This window comes from Botrytis porri (assembly GCF_014898465.1).
Source record: "Botrytis porri strain MUCL 3234 chromosome Unknown BPOR_006, whole genome shotgun sequence".
Lineage (NCBI taxonomy): Eukaryota > Fungi > Ascomycota > Leotiomycetes > Helotiales > Sclerotiniaceae > Botrytis > Botrytis porri.
This window is the reverse complement of record NW_024066080.1, coordinates 336419-351171: the sequence shown is the minus strand read 5'-3', so window position 1 is coordinate 351171 and position 14753 is coordinate 336419. Positions and strand designations below refer to the sequence as shown.

Genomic DNA, 14753 nt, shown 5'->3' with positions numbered 1-14753 from the left:
GTCTTCGCTACGCCGACTTGCAGCGTCGTCGATCTGGTATTCATAACAGCATCAGGGAATATGATCGATCTGATGATAACAGCTTGAGCTGTCAAAAATGTTGAAAAGCAGTGCTTTAAGCGAGGAAAATGGGAGAGATAAAAGATCTATCTCTTCGAGTCATAATCTGTATTACTTCCTTCGAAACACGAGGAAGAATGGTCGCTTGAGGAACCATTCGAGTCTTTAGGGTTATAGGAGCCATTATGACTGTGAGTAGTGAAAAGTTTAGCACTGCCCCAGAAAAGCGTTGAGAGAGTTCCGGATTCAATCAGCCGAGATACATCCATCTTATTTAATATCCAAATCCCACGGATGGATTTCATAACTGTCATAATGACTTTCTGAATGCGCTGGTTTGGTTGAAGGACCTCATAGCCTCATGACGGGCATCTACACGGTGTGAAATTTTGAGCCGCTTGAAGAAAGGATGCGCAGATTTACAGCCTTCACCACGGGTCAATTCTTTCGGATGATAGAAATTGAACCCGTAGATTGGGTAAGTTACGTTGCAGTAAACTAATGCTATCAGCATTGTGTAGTACATATTTCACGTTGATTCGTCGAGATTCAGAGACATGTGTACGAGGAAGCTGGAGAAGATGAAGGATACATGCAACCGCAAAAAGACTCGAGATCCCTGCTCTATATATCATGTATCTCTACCAATTTTGATCATAATTATTACCAGGTTGACCCGTATAAGCAGGAAGATCTCCATCCAATAATGTTTGCCAATATTCCCAATCCATAGGAGTAATATCAGGCATTGAAGTATCGAGGAAAGAATCTGAAGCGAGCCATGGTTGTTCTTGAGGCATTTGCATTTGCATTGAAGGTCCTGGTTGTGATGGTTGTGGCGGTGGTATGTAATCAGGTGGCTTTTGTCTAACATAAGATTCGGCTGTAGCTGGCATTTGCCAATGATTTACCGTTCTGAATGGATCCGAAATATCATCATGTTGCTCAATAGATCTTTGAACTTGATCGTGTTTCTGTCTCTGAGATCTTAGGATTGATATGAATCTTGGCGGGGTAACTTGATCCGGTGAACGACTACCTTCTTCTCTTTTCTCCCAAGCTTTGAGTACCAAATTACCCAAGGCAAAGTATAGAGTACTTTTAGTATCGTTGAGCATTTCTGCACGAAACTCATATGCAAGTTCGACTTGTTGCCATGCTTTATCAACTAATTCTCCCCTTTCCCTACGTCGAAGTTCGCTGAGCAAGTATATGAATGCATCCAATTGGAAATGCACATGAATATGCCACAAATATCTTTGTACAAGCTTTTCAGAATGACCTAGACCATCATATTCAAGCATCTTCAATGATTCATTAAAAAGCATATCTCTTTCCTTCTGTGGCATACTTGCACCTTTATCAGGATATTGTCTTGGATGGTGAGCCATTAATCTCATCGTACAAATGACAGATTTTGCGACATATATCGATAGTAAATGTAAAGGTATCGATGGATCACAGTATTGTAAGTACTTTTCCTGAAGTCTTGCCTCCAATTCATCAATAGTCTTATCCTTTTCGGCAATGACGTTTGAACCAGGAGGAATATCTGAAGGACCGCCACCATGATAACCACCACCATGATGACCGCTGTCCTTATGTCCACCATGGCCACCTCCCCCATACCCATGTCCATGTCCATGTCCACGTCCCCCATTGCCAAAGCTATTAGCTTTTCGTATAGCTTGCGAAACTTCGTATCGAATACAACAGAAAAGCATTTCAGTTGCACCTGCACGCTCGGGTGGAGGTTCTATCATGTCGGGGGTGAGATCGCTATCGCTAACATTCAGTGGTACTTTCGTGTCAAATTTTGCGAGCCACTACGTAAAATTCAGTCAGTAAAGCTTAGGCATAGGTGGGAAATGATTTCAAAGTGAATGAGGAAGTGTATATTTATAGTGAAAAGACCTGCACGGCTAAGAGCAGGTGAATGTCGAGTATATACTTACGGCGGGATATCCTGCTCCACATAATTTTGCTGCAAACCCATCAAGGAACACAATCTGCCACCAAACTCTTCTTCTCATTTCCGTATCGAAAGGAGATAAACTATGAGAAGATCCGTCACGATGAATACCTAATCTTTGACCAATTCGAACGGCAGAACCTGTCAAGATCCAAAATGCATGAGCATCATAATGCTTACGAGCTGCAAGCTATTTATTTGAAGTCAGTTGAGAAGTACAGGGTCATTTGAGTATGTCGGAGAGGGATGGTGGGGTCGTCTAGGTCGTTCGCTTCGAGTAAAAGGAGTCAAGGGGTAGTGACAATAACTTACAAGAAATAAACAATAAGCTTGTAAAGAAGTTAAATTGAGAGATTTGATATATTTGACATTAATAAGAGCTTGTTGGGTGGCATGAGAATATCTTGATAAAAGTATTGATTTTGGTTCATTGAATGTACTCTCACATTCATCATCCTTGAGTGAGCCGATGGATAAGAGGTATATAACGAACATTAACGCTTCTGTAGGTTTCGGAATATGATCCATATCTGATGTTGCTTCTAAAATCATCTCTTGAACTGTAGGAGCATGAAAAAGTTTGACCAATGGATTGACATTGGTCAAAAAGATTTGCCATAATCTAAAGATTGTAACAGGTTGTGGATGAAGACTTCTGAGGTTTCTTTTTGAACTAATCAAGTTTCCAAGTAGAATAGTTGATTCTTCTGGGAAGAGAGGATTGTCATTACTGTCATCCTCTTCCGATGAGACTTGAAACGCTTCTTTTGGATCTTGTAATTCATTGCTGAGATTCTCCCAGACAGTACTAGAACTCGTTAGCCATGCATTCGAATGATCTAGTCACGCAAAAGAAGTTGGACGAGAGCTACGCACTTTTCTATGTAACGCGAGTTACCATGTTTAGAGTACAATCGACCTCTTCCAGCTTTAGAACCACGAGCACAGTGATCCTCATGAAATTGATGAGAATCATGATTACATCGATGTTTATGTGGACCATTTTGATTATCATCATTTTCAGTCCCGATTGCTGTAGTGGTAACTGGTTCTTTACCTTTATTGGTTATTGGAGGGATTTGTGGATTAGGATTGGGTGTCTTTTCTTGTCGAGTTGAAATCAATTCATCAGCATTTCCATCTTCAGTACCACTTGCATTTGCACTTCCAACACCACCAGTAACACCGTCCTCCTCGATTCGAATTCCATTCACTCTCAATAGGTGTTCATATTTCCTTAATCTTGCTGCAACATCCAATTCGCTAAGCTTCCGTCTCCTCCGACGTGGAGCAGCCGGTGTACTCGGAATACATTCAGCATGTGCTTTGACGCAATTGGAACATTGAGGTTTTTGCCGGTCGCATCGTACTTTTCTCTGTTGACAGAGAATACAAGAATGACCACGAGTTATCTTTTGATGAATTGGTTGAGCTGGAGGTGTTGGTATCGTCGGACCCCGAGGTTGAGGAGTTGATTCCATCATGATATGAAGATATACAATATATGAAGGTCAAAGTCACCGTAGCCGGAACCTATAGCTATGAGAGGATGATTGATGTGATGAAGGGGTCATGAGGTCGTGAGTTGACGATGGAGTTGAATTCCTTGACTCGTATGTACCTACCACATTGGTATCTGATGGCCGGAGATTCGGAACCGTCGGGAGTTTGGGTCCAAGCTATAAATCAAGCCTTTTCTTGCTGACTTTTCTTCCCTTTGCCTTTGGATAAATGAAGTCTTCCAAATCATATAAAAACCCCTTTTGGGTAATATCAAGTGATATACATGGGGAGAAGGAAGAACATTCTGCATCTGATAGTATCCAGTATTGATAAATTGATTGCACAAGGCTACAAGAGGTGGTATACCGGTATATTAAATATGTTGGTTCTTGGGATCAATTTCTTGAGGTGTCGGGTGTCGGGGTCGGAGGTTCGGCCTCTCTTCGGTCCCGACAATGTTCTTTCCTTAATTGTTCAACCTTTTTAAAGCTTTCTTATTGGATGACAAGGAGGAAAAAAGACTTGTGAGACTTGTGAGCCTCGTGAACCTCGTTATCATTGCTTCATTCAGTAGGACGTTGGTGTGAAAGTAAGAGGACATTATTTTGCATCTGTTGAATGGTAGAAAAACTACGGAATTTCATCATCTTCTGTAAAATCTATATTACCCTTTGATCTCTCTACAAGCTGTGTATATCCATCCCTTCAGGCTCTTATAACAATGCAACTCTTTAAATATTGATACTCTCCCTAGTTACCATGCTTCTCTCATCTCCCTCCTCTAATCATAAGGCTGCATAAAATCTTGTCGTCTTCAGATTTGGGTGAGTAGCGAGACCGTCAGCCTTCGGTTCTCACTTTTTGTTCTTCCAATCCTTTTCTCGCCAAACCACATGATTTCTTCCCACACACAACATTAAGATCGAGCCTCAACAAGTACGAATTGGTCGTTATTCTCCTGTCATCCAGGACCTAAGTCTTATAAACATCGTACGTGTTTCATATGCTTTCTCGTCCATTACCCCAAGGTCAACGACTTGATCTTATAAGCTTCCTAGCTCAAGACTCATTGCCAGCTTCGATTTCTCAAATTGCTTCCGAAATCCAATTCTTGAGAGAGTGTCCTCAAGTAACTACTAACAAGAAAAAGGCCAAGATGGTTCGTCCTGCGATGGAATCAGACAATTCGGGTGAATCCGCAGTGATCAGCTCCTTCGGTATTCCATTATCAACCACTTCCAATCGCAATGGTCGCGTCAATCGCTGGGGAAGTAGAGTCAACGATGCGGATGAACAGTATCCTGGATGGAGAAAATCGATTGCCACTATGTTATCTCTCTACCTGCTTACGCTGATTGTAGCTCTTGTAAGTCCTTTTCTTTGCACGCGTGAGTTCATCTCATATTCATCGAATTTTACCCTTGAGTTTTCCTACTACTTCCAACCAATTTCAAGTCCCTTTTCTTCCTCAATAGCTCTCTGGCTCAGAATCTTTCAAGAACTCTCGAATTATGCAGACTGTTATCTCCACATACTGCAACTCCGAACTTCCAACTCCTCTTCCATTTACGTGCAATGCAGTGATACTAACAAAACTTAGGATCGAACAATTCTCAGTACTGCTATCCCTGCTATTACCATTGAGTTTAACACACTTGAAGATATCGGATGGTATGCATCTGCATATCTCTTGACAAGTTGTGCTACTCAATTACCTTTTGGGAAAATCTACAAGTTCTACAACTATAAATGGGTTCTCATGATCGCAGCTGTCTTTTTTGAGGCTGGCGTAAGTGGTCCTTCTACACCTTGATCTGCCACTGTTTTAACTGATCTTTAGTCTGCTATATGTGGATCCGCGTCAAACTCTAAGGTTTTTATTGTTGGTAGAGCAATTGGTAAGTCTTCCTTTGTCCTTCTGATATCATCTTCGGAACTGACATAGTGAAGCTGGCCTAGGTTCTTCGGGTATCTGTAAGTGCAATCGATGCATGACTTGAGTTTCTCTGTTTCTGATTCTATAACAACCTTGCACATAAAACACCATCATTAAGTTTTGCTGCTTGTCTTCTCACTCTTATACTCCCAGAAAAGTTAAATGACAAAACAACCACTGACTGTTCAATCTTGCTTGTAGTCAATGGAGCTATATTAGTCCTGAAAGAAACCGTGCCACTTCATCGTCGCCCTATTTTCATGAGTAAGATATACCAGCTACCAGGAAACTCAAGTACATCAAGCTAACATGGAAACGAAGGTTTATTATGGTGTATGTTCGCTGTTGCCACTGTATGTGGACCTTTACTCGGAGGTTTACTCACCGAAAGAGTCACTTGGAGATGGTGCTTTTATATCAACCTGCCAGTGGGCGGAGCCGCTGCATTTATTCTACTCTTCGTTTTGAAAGGAAAATCCAGGAACAATATGGACACTTTTCTCCAAAAGCTTCGAAAAATGGATCCCATCGGAACATTCGTCTTCATTACTGGTATTGTTTGCGTACTTCTGGCATTACAATTGGGAGGCAATCAATACAGGTGGGGAGATGCAAGAACCATCCTCCTATTCATATTGGGTGGCATCTTACTGATATCCTTCGTCACGATCCAATTTACGACCGGAGATGATGCAACAGTACCGATTCGAATTCTCAAGCAACGATCTGTTGCTTCGGTGGCGTGGTTTTCTTTCTTCAATTCATGTTCTTTCTATCTTGTCGTCTACTACATTCCAATCTGGTTTCAAGCTGTCCAGGGTCTTGACGCATTCGATTCTGGTCTTCACACACTTCCATTGGTCTTAGCTTTGGTCTTCGCCACCTTCTTCGCGGCAATATTCCAAAGATCCATTGGCTACTATGTTCCAATGATAATTGTATCATCAATCATCGCACCAGTCGGCGCAGGGCTTCTCACCACATTACAAGTTAATAGTGGACCAAAAGAATGGATGAGTTGGCCGGTTGTCTTTGGATCCGGTCTTGGTTTGGGTATACAACAGATCAGTTTGGCAGTTCAAGCATCTCTTCCAGATGGTGATATACCAGTTGGTCTTGCACTTATACCTTTCTTCCAAACTCTTGGCGATACGATTTTCGTCACTATTGGTCAAGCTATCTTCTCTCATGAATTGGTCAAGAATCTCTCGGCTCTCAATATCCCTTCTCTTTCAACCTCACTTATCTTACACACGGGTGCTACAGAACTTCGAGCTCTCATTCCGGCACAATATCTTCCAGAGTTGTTAATAGCATATAACGCGGCTATCATGAAAGTTTTTCTTGTGGCTATTATCACAAGTGCTCTTACGATTCTCACCGGTCTAACTTTGGAATGGAAGAATATTAACAAAGTCAAGAAACCGTTTGAAGTTACAAGACGATCTATCTATCAATATCATGGCGAAGGAGACTGTCCATTCCCTTTGTATGATGCTAGCAATTCTGAACATGTACAACCTGGACTTGTTGATACAGAGAGTCAGTCTGTCATGGAAACAAAGCTTGGCAATGATCTTCAACAACAATTGGAAACAATTAGAGAGGAGAGAGAAAAGTCTAGTTCTGCTGAGACTAATTCTCATATTATCAACACTTCTAAGGATATGAAGACAATTGTAGTTGGAATTTCAGAGAAGACTGGGGATGAAAATTAGAGTTGTGGGATGAGTGGATATGTTGTCTTTGTGGATGATGGATATCATAAGTGAATGAGAAATGATGGATATGAGATGACACAATGGGTTACGTTTTTACGTTAGCTTGTTCTTTACACTTCTTGTCAACTTAAGATAGATGCTAGAATTGCTTTTTTGTACATAGCTCGAGGTAGAAAATACTATTCTCTGATGATGTAGCAATGGATAACTATAATTTTGTATTTTTCTACTTGATCTCTTGGGACTCTCAACCTTCCTTGGAGTTCTGGGAGTAGAGAAAACTGTCGAACTAAGGAAGTTAGGTACTTAGCACATCTAGTTTTTAGATGTTTGATTGTTATACCATCTCATCATTACCACTCTTGCCTTCTATTGAATCTACTTACAGAAATCAAATTTCATAGGAAGAGAAGTGAAGATGACCGCAGGAGAAGAACGGAGGGACGAAATTTAATCATCCAGTAATATAGTCTCGAATAAATACTTGTGTTCTTGAAATGATCAAATCGCTTTTCCGTTTCTCTCTTGTATATCTTGATATTATCTCCTAATCTTAGAATATCTGTATGAACATTGATCATTGGGATCTAGTGTATAGCTTCAATTCATTATCTACTGTATTGCAAAAGCCCTACGCGAAAGCGAAAGAGACTAGCTCTTTCCGTAGCGTCTATCTAAGGCCTACAACTTCCTGTACATAGCTAGCTCTTTAGACAGAATACAATTAGACATGTAGGACCTACGAATAATACGTGGGTGCTACGTCTTCCGTATCCTTCTCAGAGCAACAATATTCTCCTCTCATGCTTTTCTTCAGGTATTTTTGAAGATTTGTATGATTTCCCTGGGTGAGTGGATGGGAGGGGGAATGTTGTGAATTTTTGTGGTGGAAGATTAAGTGAGGAATATAGAATATTTGAATGGATAGCTATTTATTGGGATAATTGTACTATTTTGTATTTGATTTTTTCTCCTGTCGGGTTTTCGCTCGAAATATAAGAGAGTTAACGGGGTTTTGGTTGGGGATTATTGTGTCGACAGAATGGTTTTCTTTTCTACTTTATTTTTATATTTTATTTTATAGTTCTCTTCCTGGTAGTTTAAGAACTTGTTTGATTCCCTTGGTGAGGATGGCCGCGAGTATAGGACGATAGTCAATCTTCAGCACTCACGCTATTGGAATAATTAAATTGGATTTTTTCGTTTCTTTTACATGCTTACATTATCCTGTACTCCACTTCCTCCCCACCCCCCAAAGACCCCTTTAATCCCCCTCCCCCACTTCCTCCACACCCCCCTTCCTCTTCCCTTCCCCCCTCTCTCTCCCTCCTCTTCTCTCATCTCCTCCCCAAAAAACCTTCCCCAATACCCCTCCCACCCCTCCCAAAACCCTACACACCCCTCCTCCCAGCTCCCCCAATAAAGTACCTCTCCCATCCACGTCGGCATCGCTTCCTCTCTCACTCCCTGCTCCTCACTCAATCCCTGCACTACGAGATTCTTCATCTCCTCGCCTTTTTCGCGGAGTTCGATATTCAGGAGAGAAATGCGATGGATGAGGGTTTGGCGGGAGAGTTCGTTTTCGTGGGCGAGAAGCGCGAGGTGGCCGTAGCGACGGGAACGGAGGAGGGTGCTGAAGAGGTGTTGGTCGAGGTGGGAGAGGGTATGGAGGGGGGGTTGAGGGGGGGGGAGGGAAGAGATTGGTGATAGGGATTGATGAGGTGAGGAGGGCGAGGAGATTGTGCGGTACGATCTGGATTGGAATGGAGATTGAGATGGAGATTGAAGATATGGTTTATCAGGGTGTGAGTGAAAATATTCGATTATTTGCGCATCGAGAGTATCTTGATATGACTCCAGTGAAGGAGTTTCTGGGGCATGGAGAGATGTGGGAGATGGGGAATATTCGTAAGAAGGATGGGGATATTCGGATTGAGATGTCTGGTTCGAGTATTCGGATTCGGATTCGGATTCGGAGTTGGAGTCGGAGTTGGAATCCCTTGTGTAGATAGAAGCGGGAGGTGTAGGAGGAGTTCTGTTGGAGTTTTTAGATTGTTTTTGGGGAGTTTGGGTGTGGGGATGTGAGCTTGACTTTGAGTTTAGATGGGATTTTGAAGATGGATCGTGGACGGTTTTCTTGGTGTTGGCTTTTGATGGCATTTTGAATTGATGACTCGAAGAGAAATAAGGAAGGAAGTGATGAATAAAGAATCGATACAAATTAATACAAAATCTCAAGGTTTCTCAAGCGGTTCAATATGCAATATGCGGAGGAAATTATACACGAAATTCAAACACATCAAATCCGAACTTTGGCCAGGTGTGGAGGTTATATATAGAAGTGATACTATATTCTTCTATCTGTATTTCCGGCCGTGTAGTACCAACAAGGTGGTAGGCGGTCAGATAGCGGGTCGATAAAACAGAAATTTCTTTCCGTCATCGAGAGACTGATTAGAGACCGGATGTTCTGTAGGGCTGAGATTTCGGATGTGTAATAGTTTGGAGTGGGTACTTGAGGGTCGTAGAATAGGTCAAACGATGGGGGTAGCTGACTTGAGCCGAGAGGAGACGAGATGGGGTGGTATATCGCGGGATATGGAGTGAAATGCGCTTGGAAACCCGGTGTTCATGATGAGGAAGAATGAGACTGGTATGTTTAGGGGTGAGTGACGAGATTATTGAGGGGTCCGCATTCACAACACAGTAGTTGAGTTTCAAGGATTCTTCAATCTTAATCTGCATATATCTCGCGAGATATCTCGCGAAATTCTGTAACACAAAAATTGAAGACATTGAAATTCTTCATGTGTATAATCAAACGCTCTCAAAAGCCCAATCATGTGTGCCAGCCCCGCCAAAATGACCATCAAGTGAAGAATTTGATGACTAGAACCTAATATATCGTGACTATTTGGAAACCGTTTCTCAGGTATCTACGTATTAGAATTTTTCGTTAACCATATTTCTCCCTCTGAGCGAATTGAAAGTGGGGAGAGAACCAGAAGAGAAGGGAAGGAAACCTCACCCTCACAGAATAAGCAACAGCACCCAGCAAACTGAACCCCGCCATAACTCCCATCCAATCTAAACTGATTCTCCATTTTTGCTTTTCGTACCCACAGAGTATAAGGCCATGAGTTGTAAAATAGTAGAGGAAAGTCCTAGACAGCTGTAAATTATTGCTCTATAAGGAAGTAGACGTGGATGATGGAACTCAGAATAAAAAGTTGTGATTGCACAGACTATTGCGGAAATGGAGATCTGTTTTTGTTACCAATGTAGATGCAAGAAGAGAAAGAAGGGGAATATGTTTACCATCATGTAATAGGTTCTCTGAATCACCGGATCGTAGTAAATTCCATAACAGACAGTGGGAATAGTAGAGCTCCACATCAATATCACTACGCCTAGATAATCAAGCCGATTACCTAGTACATCAACTCTCTTACTGTGATTTGCTATGAGATGAAAACTATTGGAATCTTAGTTGAGAGATAAGTATAGTGGTTGATCTATTCCATATACATAGCTAATAGTAGAAAACAAATTGCTACTCCGAAGAAAAATATCGTGAATAATACAATGATATCGGCTATTTCTATATCTACAAAATAAGGAAAATTGCGTTTATGAAGAAGGAATGGCAGCGAAGCGAATAGAATTGAGCCGAATAGATGAGAGTATATGTTTACTAAGTGTTTCTATTTATTAACGTAGTTTATTAGTATGTACATCATATTAATGCGTGCACCACTCTTTTTATATACAAAATTCATCTATATATAATCATATACTTTCTTTATTTATAAAAAGAATTTTCTGAAAATTAAATATATAATATTTAAATATATAAATACTATGAATTTCTAATAATAATTATTATAAAAAATAATTTTTTTATAATAAAAATCGTAAAAATTTTAACTTTTTTTTAGAATATAATAAGAATATTTAATTTTTAATTATTATTAAATATTTTTTTTAAAAAAAAATAATGATTAATTATTAAAATATAAATATTAAGAAAAGCTTGATTTTGATATATTTTTGAAGTGGTGCTTGTATTGATATAGTACATGCACTGATAAACCACGTTAGGTGTATTTGAAAATATGTAGAAATCATATACTTTATCTGTCTCGTTGTATAAACAATCTAAACTCTAAAGAGACTTGAGAGATGAATCCGAAGCAGGTCTATGATTCATTAGTGGTTATATTTATGAGCTTATGATATGAAGAAGATACCGATAGCCTGTGAAGAGGTATTCATTATCTCTAGAGTATCAAAGCCTTTAGCTTATTTTCCAGAGAATGCGTTAGACAAACCAACTGCTACCAATTCTCTCCAATGTGCTGTTAGTTGTTATAAGCAATTATGACAATTTTGAGACACATACGAATTTCATGCTAATGCAGTGGATTACTTCTAGAACTATAAAGTTTTATGTTCTCGTTACCACAAAGTTTGGCTAATTTCTTTATGTCCTGCCTTTGTTCTGATTCTCTTTTCCAATGTGTCCGACTGATCTTGATAACATTTTCAGAGATCAGCAATAAACTGTATCATAAGTTCCTAAATACAACGAGCAATGGATGTATGTAAATAGATGAAACAACACGATCTATAGATTGATGCGTCAAAGAGAAGCTACTCAAAGCAACAACGAATCAATGCCTCGAGGGTCTAATCACGTGCATAGCGCTGAAAATCACAATGAACCTCATATGTTCTGGAACATATTAAACAAAGCATGAATATATCCAGTTGGAGAGGTGAATACCTTTCTCCTCCTTGCACTCAGTTACTTTGATAGCTTTTGAAATGATGATTTCCATGAATTTTATTTTCAACAACCTTTGATGAATTCGTGAATATTGCGATGATCTCTGTGTAAACCCATTTTCAACAACGAAACCTACGAAACTGGAAGGAGATAGAATAAAATTTCTTGCGCAGACTTGTATATGAGTAGTAAGATCAGTGACTATGATAGCAAACAACCCAGCATCCTCAACAGACCATGAAAAGCTTTCAAGCTTCGATAATCATGTATAAGAAGGTTTCTAGAGAGATCTGACAGAGGCTCAAGACGGGCAGGCCATGTGCCTAAAATCCTACTCTTTCTTGTCTATTGTGTGACTTCATCAATTTTCGGAAATCTTCTCAAGACAGCGGAGATCATCTGTTTGAACCAATAAATGTTCAAGAGTGTCAATATGGTATTTGTCCCCAAATATCCCCAAGCCAACCATATCGGTAATGTCAACTCTTCAGATCCTCTCGAAAATCTGAAAACATCCCATTCTAGACCTCCGGGGCCCTTAAATTCTGGAACGGATATATTGGGAGTATGGAAAGCCCTCCATACATCTTGGTATAATTTTGCAGGTTGGTAGATACCCCAAACGAGACGACATGACAAGAATGTTGATAGAAGTATTGTGCCATTGTAAAGTTGTGCTTTAGAACCTGTCATATTGAGTTTATCAAAGAACCAGTGGATATTGAGAAATGGAGTAGAAAGCTCATCTAGGACGAAGTTTTGGCCATAATAATTTGCGAATAGTCTCTGAGCATCCCAAATATTAGTAAAGTTACTCCCTAGAATAACCTACACAAAGTGTTTGGAGAGGAAACAAAAATGAAAATCTAACAAAACCAATGCCAACTGCTAAAATCGCATAAATCGCATGTATCAACAAGCCCCATCCAAGGATATCAAAATGGACTACACTAGCCATCAAATCCCACAAGAAACAACCCATGGCAAACGCTTGAACGAGGCCAAGAGCCCCAGTGTATCCCCATATCCTTCCTGTCCAGTCCATGTTCCATCGTTCCTCGTCTGTCCAAATTAACCATAAGGCTAATCTGCATATCAATGTGGATTGAACGAACGAGACAAAATGTATGTTCCAATTGATTTTGTTGCGACGGGAAAGTGATGTATATGTTCTTGGAAAGAGTCGAGATGAGGCAATTTGTGATACATGGATATCTATGGTAGAATAAAAACAGAATGCGATGAGTAATTCATGTATGTGGAAGGGCAGCGTCTGCAAGTTAAAAGTATTTGCGAGGGTTTGCGCTTTCTTGAAGAGAATATCTAGTGGAGAATAAACTGGATCGAGTATCTTGTAGGTTTCGTCGTTAATTATGTAGATCTCTTCATCTCAACGATATGTTTATCGATACCATTTGATGATGGCATGTAGCACTACATCTCCCCTTGCATACAAGATGTCTCTATTGGAGGAAGTCCGACTGACGCTGCAATAACTTTTGCAATGATTGAGAGTGCCCAGTGATCATCTTTAGCCTGTTGGAGACGATTCGATTCTTAGAGCGGCCATAGCAAAAGGTACACTTGTAACCTACGAGTTGGAGTTGGTGAATAGATACCTGATCTGGGAATCTAACGATGAATTTCAAAATGATAATGGAAACCATGTTCTAAGTTCACGAAATAGACCAGATTCACTCATGTTCTCACACATACAATGTGGCTTGGAAGAATCTAGAGGTAGGTAAAGTTCAATCCCGAAGTATAGCCTGGAACCCGTGACATAACTCTAGAATCCTTCAACCCTCACGAATCTCCATCCCAAGTTCAAACACATCAATAATTCATCTCAACAATTTTGAATCTCGTCACCAAAAAAAGCAGTCCCATCCTCCACCCGCTCAAACCCTTGAAAATAACCTATAATCAGACGATATCATCGTACAGTCGTACATTCAACCCATGTCATTGAAACTTGGGACGTTTTAAGGTTGTCGAAGTTGATACACCTCCGTGCTTCATGTACTTGCTTGCTTATAATGCCATGGACGGACATGATTGAAGCCGAAGAGAGTTAGGGTTGGCAACGGGATGAAAAGGTGGACTTCCATTTACATGGGCAGCAATCATGCTGTATTGCTATCGAAAAGGGGAAATATCAATTTGGATGCGAGTCGAATATTGTACAGTTGTTGAAGAAAGATATATACACCTAAAGTTAGGCTAACCTCCTGTTATATGCGAAGTTTCGCGATCATATAAAGAGACGGAAGAAAAATCCAATCCACCATTCAGACCCAGCCTTACACATATTACCCCAATCACCTCTATTTATAAACCTCTAAGCAAGGCATTCAAACATGATACACACCATCTCAACTTCATAAGATAGTTACATGCCAAGCCTTCACTCCCGTCATCTTATCTCAATCATCATCCGTAGTTTTGGTTCCCGTCAAAAGACCTAACCCCTGAAGTTTTAACCCTCCCTTCCCAAAACACTTCAAAGTCATTTTTGTTACAACCCCAACCTCCGTGACGTCCTTGAGTATTCTTGGATGAAGGAATTGTATTGCATTGTACTCATGTGTATGCCAAGGCTGTAACAATCGGACAAGCATGTTGAAGATCATTCAATGTTCGTTTTTGCTTAATTAATGCCTTCTTTCCCTCTCCGTGTAGATTTTGATATTTTCGATAATCATCTCTTGTATTTTACTTTGTCTACTATTTTTTTTCTCTCTTCATTCTTCTTACCATCTCCTATAACAT

The 14753-nt window shown here is 40.2% G+C and overlaps 3 protein-coding genes across 3 annotated transcripts; 1 reads left to right on the top strand and 2 right to left on the bottom strand.

The window, feature by feature from the left end:
- Nucleotides 1-701: 701 nt before the first annotated feature.
- EAF01_004646 (uncharacterized protein) lies at nt 702-3513 on the bottom strand (the record flags this gene model as incomplete). The annotated part of the gene is made up of 4 exons (XM_038912900.1): nt 702-1886; nt 2016-2222; nt 2345-2840; nt 2909-3513. The coding sequence occupies 4 exons, from the start codon at nt 3511-3513 to the stop codon at nt 702-704; spliced, it is 2493 nt and encodes an 830-aa protein (XP_038770986.1).
- Nucleotides 3514-4538: 1025 nt separating this feature from the next.
- EAF01_004645 (uncharacterized protein) lies at nt 4539-7189 on the top strand (the record flags this gene model as incomplete). The annotated part of the gene is made up of 6 exons (XM_038912899.1): nt 4539-4901; nt 5136-5324; nt 5376-5433; nt 5486-5509; nt 5673-5735; nt 5793-7189. 6 exons carry the CDS (start codon nt 4539-4541, stop codon nt 7187-7189), a joined length of 2094 nt encoding a protein of 697 aa, XP_038770985.1.
- A 5082-nt stretch (nt 7190-12271) lies between these two features.
- EAF01_004644 (uncharacterized protein) lies at nt 12272-13375 on the bottom strand. The gene is made up of 2 exons (XM_038912898.1): nt 12853-13375; nt 12272-12767 (listed from the first exon to the last, which is right to left on the bottom strand). Exons 1-2 carry the CDS (start codon nt 13024-13026, stop codon nt 12327-12329), a joined length of 615 nt encoding a protein of 204 aa, XP_038770984.1. The 5' UTR covers nt 13027-13375; the 3' UTR covers nt 12272-12326.
- Between the last annotated feature and the right edge of the window lie 1378 nt (nt 13376-14753).